The sequence below is a fragment of the Rhinichthys klamathensis genome, unplaced genomic scaffold (genome assembly GCF_029890125.1).
Source record: "Rhinichthys klamathensis goyatoka isolate OS25496 unplaced genomic scaffold, OSU_Roscu_1.1 h1tg000288l_1, whole genome shotgun sequence".
NCBI classification, from domain to species: Eukaryota; Metazoa; Chordata; class Actinopteri; order Cypriniformes; family Leuciscidae; genus Rhinichthys; species Rhinichthys klamathensis.
Window position 1 is genome coordinate 125,060 of NW_026606807.1, and position 9,242 is coordinate 134,301.

General features: G+C 40.0%; 2 protein-coding genes across 2 annotated transcripts; one reads left to right on the forward strand and one right to left on the reverse strand.

The window, feature by feature from the left end:
* The first annotated feature begins 2,578 nt into the window (after positions 1-2,578).
* Positions 2,579-3,168, forward strand: LOC130103417 (general transcription factor II-I repeat domain-containing protein 2-like). The gene is given in 2 exon segments (XM_056269661.1): positions 2,579-2,707; positions 2,710-3,168. Coding segments are annotated over 2 exon segments (588 nt in total).
* Positions 3,169-8,277: 5,109 nt separating this feature from the next.
* Positions 8,278-8,970, reverse strand: LOC130103418 (gastrula zinc finger protein XlCGF8.2DB-like). Its single transcript, XM_056269662.1, has one exon. It carries the CDS (start codon positions 8,968-8,970, stop codon positions 8,278-8,280), a length of 693 nt encoding a protein of 230 aa, XP_056125637.1.
* Between the last annotated feature and the right edge of the window lie 272 nt (positions 8,971-9,242).

Sequence of the window (9,242 nt, forward strand, 5' to 3'; positions counted from 1 at the left end):
TCATCAGGAACTAACACAAATTCAACGTTTTTCATTAATGACTTCATGGATGAACAACAACTTAATTAAAACATTAACTAAGATGAGTACATCATCATGAACTATGATTTATTACGCATGATCATGATGTTTTCTTTGTTCACAAAAAAATTGGTCTTTACCAATTTTGTACAATCTTTACCAATCACCTGTACATTGTGGATTCTAATTTTTAATTTGGGGTTTTCATAGCACATTGTTCATCAGTGTTTCAAAGGACCAAATCAACACTTTAGTTGAGGGGCCACAAACATGATGAAGTCATTAAAAGATAATGCTTAGTTAATGATGACTGTATTTGAATGTCAACAGAATTTGTGTGCTATGTGCTGTGATTGGCCAAATTTGGGGTCTGTCCATTTACCTGCAGGCTATGAAGAAGACATGAACATGCTGGATAACTCCGATCATAATTCAGAAAAACAGTTCTCACATTAATTGATATACTGTTCTAGCCTGTATGCATGTATGAGGTAAGATTTTTGTATATTCCTTTAATAATTCGAAGAGTACTCTTGCATGCATGAATTAATGCTTTTTTATGCATGAGTTCATGATGATTCATGTACCATAACCGTAGCTTTATCCACAATGGATAGTAAAGACCAATTTTTTTGTGAACAAAAAAAACATCATGATCATGAGTAATAAATCATAGTTCATGATGATGTACTCATCTTAGTTAATGTTTTAAATAAGGTGTTGTTCATCCATGAAGTCATTCATGAAAGGGTTGAATTTGTGTTAGTTCCTGATTATTCATGAGATATTAATGCATGAATTAATGCCTAATTCATGCATGAATTTATACATGAATTCGTGATAATTCATGTACCCTTACCTTAAAGTGTTACCGATACTCATGCCTGAAGTTCGTCCATCTTGTTTTTAACCGACTGGACATTAGCAAGGACTATTAAGGGTATTAAAATTCTCACATTCTCACGCCACCCTTCTTGCCTATTTTTCATATTTTCCTTCTTGCCTATTTTTCGTATTTTCCTTCTAGTCCTGCAATCTTCTTCAGGACTAAAGAGCTGGTAATTGTAATCCGTAATGTCCTTAAACAGGGGATAGTTTGAGTTGCCTCGGCACCAAGCTGCCTGTGTTCAATCCAAGGAGAAAGTCTCGGTATATTGAATCCGATTTGGTAATGTTCCAGTGGCAAAGTTGAATAAGAGTATTAAAACCAGCAAAGATATGACCCCCACCTTTCTAAAACCACCATGGAATAATAGAAAAGATAAAAAATAGACCAAAAAGAACTGCAAACGAGTCAAAGAAACATACTCCTCCAGACAATAATGCTCACGCAATCACACTCAACTGCAGACACTGTTGCGGGTTGCCTTTCTGATATCAGCATCACTGGTTCTAGTTATTCCTGGCTCACTTCTTACATCAGCGACAGAAAGCAGGGATATCAAGCATTGGATGTCTCTGAATTTCCTTAAACTAAATAACAAAACTGAAATATTAATGTTTTGCCTCTCATATTTCTTCAGTTTTTAAAAAGTATTTTTTTCAATCTTCGTAATATTGCACATCTTCGATCTTCTCTCACTCTATCTTAATTCATGCGTTAATCACATCACGTCTGGATTATTGCGACGCTCTTTTTTTTGGTCTGCCCAAAAAACGTATTGCAAGATTACAGTATGTTCTGCTCACATTATTCCTCTACTGCATGATCTTCACTGGCCTCACGTATTTAAGGCATTAAATGGTCTTTCACCTCCATATCGGTCAGATCTACTATACTTCCCAGCCCGGTCTCTTTGATCATACATGGGCATTATACGGCCTGGGGGCCGGATCCGAATTTGGATGAAACACACACCGCATTTATCTGAACTGCGATCCTGCTATTAAAAACAATCCAACAGATGTCGCTGTGTGAAATTACAATTTGCGACTTTACTTCTCTTCTTCACTCCTCAAAGTAACAAATTCTAAACGGCCGGCGGCATAAACAATGTGTCAAAATGAGTGCAATAAAAAAGAGAAAAGTTGACTCTGAATGTCGAGAATTCAATAAAGAATGGACGTCAAAATATTTCGTCACAATCGTCGGCTCAAAGGTGATTTGTCTGATATGTCAGGAGAGCATCGCTGTCTTTAAAGAAAATAATATTAGCAGGCACTTCAGTGCTAAACATGCTAATTATGCCGTGAATTTCGCCGCAAAGGAGAGGGAAGAAAAAGCCACAAGATTATCCTCCAACTTAACTGCCAGGCAGAATATTTTTACCAAGCAGTCTAATGTACAGGAGTCAGCAACAAAAGTGAGCTATATGGTGTCACACAAAATCGCCAAACACAGCAAACCATTTTCAGATGAGCTGACATCTGCATTGCTAAAAAGGGCCACTGATTTCACATACTGTTCAATAGCGCTGGATAAGAGCACTGATATTAAAGACACTGCCCAGCTGCTTATATTCATCAGAGGAATTACTGACACATTTGAAATAGTGGAGGAGTGTCTTGCGATGGAATCAATGAAGAAGACGACAAGGGGTTCAGATCTCTATGATACATGTCAGGATGCATGCAGAGAATTAACCTACCGTGGGCGAAGTTACTGAACGTGACCACTGATGGCTGTCCAAACCTCACCGGGAAGAACACTGGGCTATTGCGTAGGATACAGGACAGGGTGAGAGAGGATGACCCCACCCCAACTCAACTCTGATTTTCTTGCACTGCATCATTCATCAGGAAGCCTTGTCTAAGTCGGTGTTAAAGCTTGATCACGTCACCAAAACTGTGGTGAAACTTGTCAATTTCATCAGGGCCCGGGCGCTTAACCACCGCCAGTTTATCCAGTTGTTGGAGGAGAGTGAGGCAGAACACACTGATGTCCCATACCACTCAAACGTCCGCTGGCTGAGTCTGGGCACAGTGCTACGCCGTGTGTGGGACCTGAGACGTCAGATAGGGGTGTTTCTGGAGAATGTCGGGAAGGCTGGTGACTTTCCAGAACTTGAAGATTCCGATTGGATGCTTGACTTTGCCTTTGCTGTGGATTTAATGGGCCATTTGAATGACCTCAATCGGAAGCTGCAGGGGAAGGATGTGTTCGTGCACAAACTGTATTCCTACGTGCGAGCATTCAGAGCAAATTAGTTTTCCTGACAAATTACAAACAAGAGCTTTACGCATTTCCCAACTTTCACTACAATGAAGGATGTGCCATCCCGACTCACTGTCACATACACCACTACACTCGAGAATCTGCACACTGAATTCAAAAGGCGTTTCTCTGATTTCGGAAAACTTGAAAAAGAGATGGAGCTGGTGTCCACCCCCTTTTTCTTTGACAGCGACCAAGTGCCTCTGGAGGCTCAGCTTGAGTTGATTGACATGCAGTGCGATCCCACTCTCAAGGAGAAATTCACCTTGTCATCATTGGACAGGTTTTACGGTGCATTGAACGAGGGCAAGTTTCCTAACATGCGGAGGCATGCGCAAAGGATGCTCGTGTTATTCGGGTCCACGTATGTATGCGAGCAGACTTTCTCTGTAATGAACTTTAACAAGTCACGCTACAGATCACGACTAACCGACGCACACCTGTCGTCCGTGTTGCGCATCTCAACGTCGAACACGACCCCAGATTTCGATGACTTAGTAAAGAAAGGCGATCGCCTCAATTGTTCACAGTGAGTTACAGAACACAGACAAAAAGCTCTTCATCTCAGTTGCATAGGCCGAAATACATTTTTCTAAAGTAGGCCTAGCCAAAGTTCCATTAAGTTACGCTTGATTGATGATGTTATTTTTACAACATTGTTCAGTTTCATGTTGCCATTTCTTATGCATGTCCCGTAGATGGTTATGATGCAGCTAAATCAAATTTACATTTTGTGAGATGCATAGGCCTATTCCATGTTGTCCTTTATATCTTTCAAGCAAACATACGTGTGAAGTTGATCTGCACTTAAATTGTGTTCTATTTTATAAAAGATTTAAACAAAATATGTTAAAGAAATTACAAAAAAATGAATAATCACAACTGAAATCAGATGAATATGTTTTTCATTCAGTGATGAAGGTCTCCCTCTGGTGGTATATAGCCTCAATTCAATTTAATAATTCCAGATTTAAAGCCAGATTGCCTGAAGTCTGTATATGTATGTTAATGTAACCTGCACACATACATTTGCAGTTTTGTTAGTAGTTTTCTATCTTGAATAGCTACAGCTGGTATGAATGACAGTTGAACAATATGCAGGGTAGTGTAAGAAATGAATCCTTGAAAGTAAATCCAGTTAGACAGAGTAGCAAAAATAGGTCAGACAGGCCTAGCAAAAATAAATAATCAGGCCTTGAAATAGGCTGGCAAAGTCAAAATAACTGTAGAGTAGCCTTATACATATTTGCATTGAATTAATTTGTACCATTTAATCATGTAACTATGTTTAATTGCAATTGTCCAAAGTGTGGCCCTCCGTTTACTTTGCCAAAGTAACTGTGGCCCTCAGACTAAAACTGTTGCCCACCCCTGCCTTAGATTATCTGAACATGTTTTTTTTTATCCATTCCTCGTTTTCGGTTGTCCACTGTATAGGTGGAAAGTCATTTAGTGTAAATGCTCCTAATTAATGAAATTCACTACCCCTTACACTTAGTAATATATCAACAATGGTGCTATATAAGGCGCTATATAAATAAAACTACTTCTTCTTCTTACTACTTCTCAAGTAGATTAAGTGAAGGCTTATGTTACCGCAAATCTGCGTCAGGTTAGTGAAGGACTAAACTTCAGTTTTGAGTGGAGCATAGGGTACACCAACTGAGGTTTTAGAGATCCAGCTAACACTTGGCACTACTTAAAAAATACTGAGACCGCAAAGGTTAAAAGGGTGAATTTCCGTTTAGGACAACAAAATGTTGATCGACCAACCTAAATAGGGTGAGCCTTACCTCTGTTTTATATAATTCTAGTTGAGTGTACATGGGAAACCATGGAATGACCAAACCAAAGCTGCTATCAGAGAAATTAAATTTGGTCGGCTAATATCTGTAGTAGTGGTCATGACCTCTGATTGGAGCTAGTGTTACTTTAATTCAAGCGTATACAAATCTATGGGGACTATACAAAGTACTTTTAGATAGAGCAAGGATGAAAGAAGCCATCTAAGGTATTAGTCAATTACCTGTCTAATGACCAAGACTGTTGAGTTTGTGATCGTGAGATCCGCGTAGAATGGCCGGCGCAAGGTTCTCTATCACCTACATTTAATGGAGTAGGATGAAATAATGAGGTAATACATAATGAAATGTATTTAATTTAATCTTGTCGTGTTGCATAAAAGGAAAGACAGGAAAAGCAGAGGAAGAATGATGAAGTTTGATGCTTTGTTTTGAGATGATGGGCGCATTTACAGGTTTGCAGTCACATTACAGATAATGAGCAGACGCTTGAAAAACTGTACCTCTCGTTGGAGATGGAGTTGGAGATCCTTGGAGATGTCTGTTTTACAGCACATTCAAAATACCCCACAAATACATTGCAAAATAAGCTGCCCAACATATCTGACATGGAGCAACACCTCTAAATAGTGTAAGGGTGCTTTCACACTGGCAGTTTAGTTCGGAACGGGGCACGGTTCGCATGAAAAATCGCTAATGTGAACACTGTCATGTGGACCGGATGCGCCCTGGGGTACCGAACCCGAAACTACCTGGAGGAGGTGGTGTGAGTTCCGTTGCTCTCGAATCGTGCTGCGGTTCCGTGAATGTGAAAGCAACATGAACTCGGGTTCGCACTTGTTCAGGAAGTAAAGTAATCGGCGCATTGTTTTTAGTTGATTATGATGTAGTTAAATAAAACACATCTAAGGGATGATAGTGTTGATGATTTACCTTGGATACGAGCGAGAGTGAGCCAGCAGTGGAAACAGGACAACAAATTTATGGAAATCCACTGTCTCCTCAAAAGAGTCCGTTTGCAAGCAGCAGAAAGCCACGTTATGTGACACACTCAGTAAACCTGTGTTGTTTTCTCAGCTGCGCATTATAGCACCAAATTAATAAAAAAACACAATATATTGACCCTCGTTCTGTTTTCTATCATGTGCTGTGCACGTTTGCGTTGACGTAACACACAAAAGCTCGATAGAATCAAGTTGAGTGTGAAACCAGACCAACGCTGTGGGGGCGCCGGGAACAATCGCGCTCGGGCTCGGACCGCAGCAAACGAGCCCAGTGTAAAAGCACCCTTACCCCTTATTTACACTGCAACGCGTTACGGCTCAGACAAGGTTTTGTTCCGTCCACCACGCGGTGCCAACTCACACCAGGAGTATTTCAGAAGTGAAGCGACTGGATGCGCGAAACCACGTGATTTGCCTGTCCGACGTGGTTTTTCTTGATTTTGGGGTTTCTACCTTACAGTCTATGTTTTCTACAAAGGATATATTGGTGTGCAATACAATGGAGTCTGCACAGGGTGTTTATTTTGAAATTGACCGTGTTTTTTGACTTTTATTTTGTATTTACGGTGCAGCTTGGACGCGGCGTCCGTCGGAAATAGACTATGCGCCTATCTTTAGCGAAGCGGCACATCGCGGCTGGTGTAAACACAAGCATTGACTAGAGTGGGCACGATCAGCTCCGGTAGCCGTTTCACAGCCGTAACGCGCTGCAGACACGTGCAGTGTAAATAAGGGGTAAATAAATGGCTGTCTACATCAACCACTCAATATTTGAAACTCTATAGCAAAGAAATGGCCACTGGAGTTAATGTTTACAAAAATAAAATAAAAAGCCTCAAGGGCTTTTATAAAGAGGTAATGAATATGAATAAAAATAATAATAATACAAATAAAATAAGTGGTCATGAAGGCAGACAATCAGATGAAGCCCATATTCAGCTGCGGTGAGAAAGCAGCATTTTCTATTGCCGTATTCTTAAAGGGGTCATATAATGGTACATGCACTTTTACAAGTTGATTGTACTGAAATGTGTGTTGGCAGTGCCTGTACACAACCATCATATAATGATAAAAATCCATCCAGTGTTTTTGTTTTAATCTCCTTATATGTTTTCCCCTGCCTCAAATTGAGCCGTTCGATTTTGTGACGTCACTAAATCGGACGCCCCTCCCACGATTGATAATTGACAGCAGCGTTTCAACACAGACCCGCCCTGAGCGAGCTGTCAGCGTAGTCCGCCATTGTTGATACACTGGAGCAGAATGGCGTCTAAGCGATTGTGGTGTTCTGATCTTGGCTGTAATAAGGAACACATCAGTCATTTTAATGTTCCTAAACTCGAACCGCTGAAGACGCAGTGGCTGAGTTTTATTTTTGAAGGGAATATTCCCAAAGATCAACGTAAATGCTTTTATGTTTGCGCGAATCATTTCTCACCAGACTGATTTATAAACGAGGGTCAGTGTAAATCTAGTTTTGCTAAGAAGCTGGTCCTGAAAAAAGAATCCAACTATTCGTGTTCCTGCTGCACCTCCAGAAGAAGTGAGTGTAATGTTTTATTAACCTTTAAATATTAATCTTTGCAAATCGCTTGCACGCTTCACAATGAATGCGGCTAATGTTTACACTCAGGGTATATTACGGCATGTTTTCTCTGTAACGTTACGACGTTCTCAATATAATTCATAATCCCACGTTTATAATGAACAACGCGTTATGGTTAATGTGTTATTAAAAACCCTGCCAGTACATACAAAAATAGATCAAAGTGACATTACGTTAACCATCTTGTTCCGGGTCCGACTCCGGTTCAAATTGATACGGTTGCACAGATGTGTCCTCGGAGACTCCCGCTGCCATTCTTTCTATAAAATATACCCTCAACTGTTGTCAAGGCAACACTCCACGTGCGTTGTCAAAACGCCCCACAGAACAGAGGGGCGGAGTCAGCAAAGCTCATTATCATTTAAAGGCATATGCACTGAAACGGCGTGCTGAAAACAGAGCTGTTTTTGACCAGGTAAAATTAGAGGTTTTTTTATAATACTAATGAAAATTTTTAATAAAAGTATATTACAAAGTTTTCATTTAGACCCTAAAGATTCATATTAACTTGTACAAAAATGGCATTATATGACCCCTTTAAACAAAGAACACAAACAGGGTCTCACATGTATTTGTAAGTTTAATGTTTTTATTGCATTGATCACAACTGAATTGACTTTCTCCAGAGTGAATGGCAAATGATTCTTGAAATTTCTCCTTTTTTAAACCTCGTCACAGTGAAGAAAATGGCTATTTTTTTTCAGAATGAGTTTGCAAATGCCGTTTCAGGTCTGAGTGATATTTATAGCTCCTCTCACACTGAAGACACTTGTAAGGCTTCTCTCCAGTGTGAGATCTTATGTGAATCTTAAGCTTTCCTTTAATCGTGAAGCTTTTACCACACTGAGGACAGGTGAAAGGCTTTTCTCCAGTGTGAATTCTCATGTGATTCTCAAGGTTTCCTTTCTGTGTGAAACTCTTTCCACACTGATGACACATGTAAGGCTTCACTACAGTGTGAATTTTTACATGATTCTCAAGGTGATTCCTGTCTGTGAAACTCCTATTGCACTGATGACATTTCTCTCCTGAGTGAATCCTCGTAAGGTGATTATAAAAACTCTCTTTAAATCTAAAACTCTTTCCACACTGATCACAAACAAATGGCTTCTCTCCAGTGTGAATTCTCATGTGAGTCTTAAGATTTCCTTTCATCGTGAAGCTCCTTCCACACTGTTGGCAGGAGTGAGGCTTCTCTCCAGTGTGAACTCTCATGTGGGCATTAAGGATTTTTTTCTGTGTAAATCTATTTCCACAGTGAGGGCATATGAACGGTTTCTCTCCAGCATGCATTTTCAAGTGGAATTTAAGGCTGTCTTTTCGATTGAAACTTTTTCCACACTGTTGGCAGGTCAAAGGGCTCTCTCCAGTGTGAACTCTCATGTGGACTTTAAGGCTTTCTTTTCGACTGAAACTTTTTCCACACTGTTGACAGGAGTAAGGCGTCTCTCCAGTGTGAACTCTCATGTGGACTTTAAGGCTTCCTTTTCGACTGAAACTTTTTCCACAATGTTGACAGGTTAAAGGGCTCTTTCCAGTGTGACCTCTCATCTGGAGGTTTCTAGTTTTTGTTGTATAAGTCTGTGAGTAACTAAAAGATTTTACCACAGTCATAAATTCATGACATTTCTCATACTGATCTTTCTCTTTCCTTT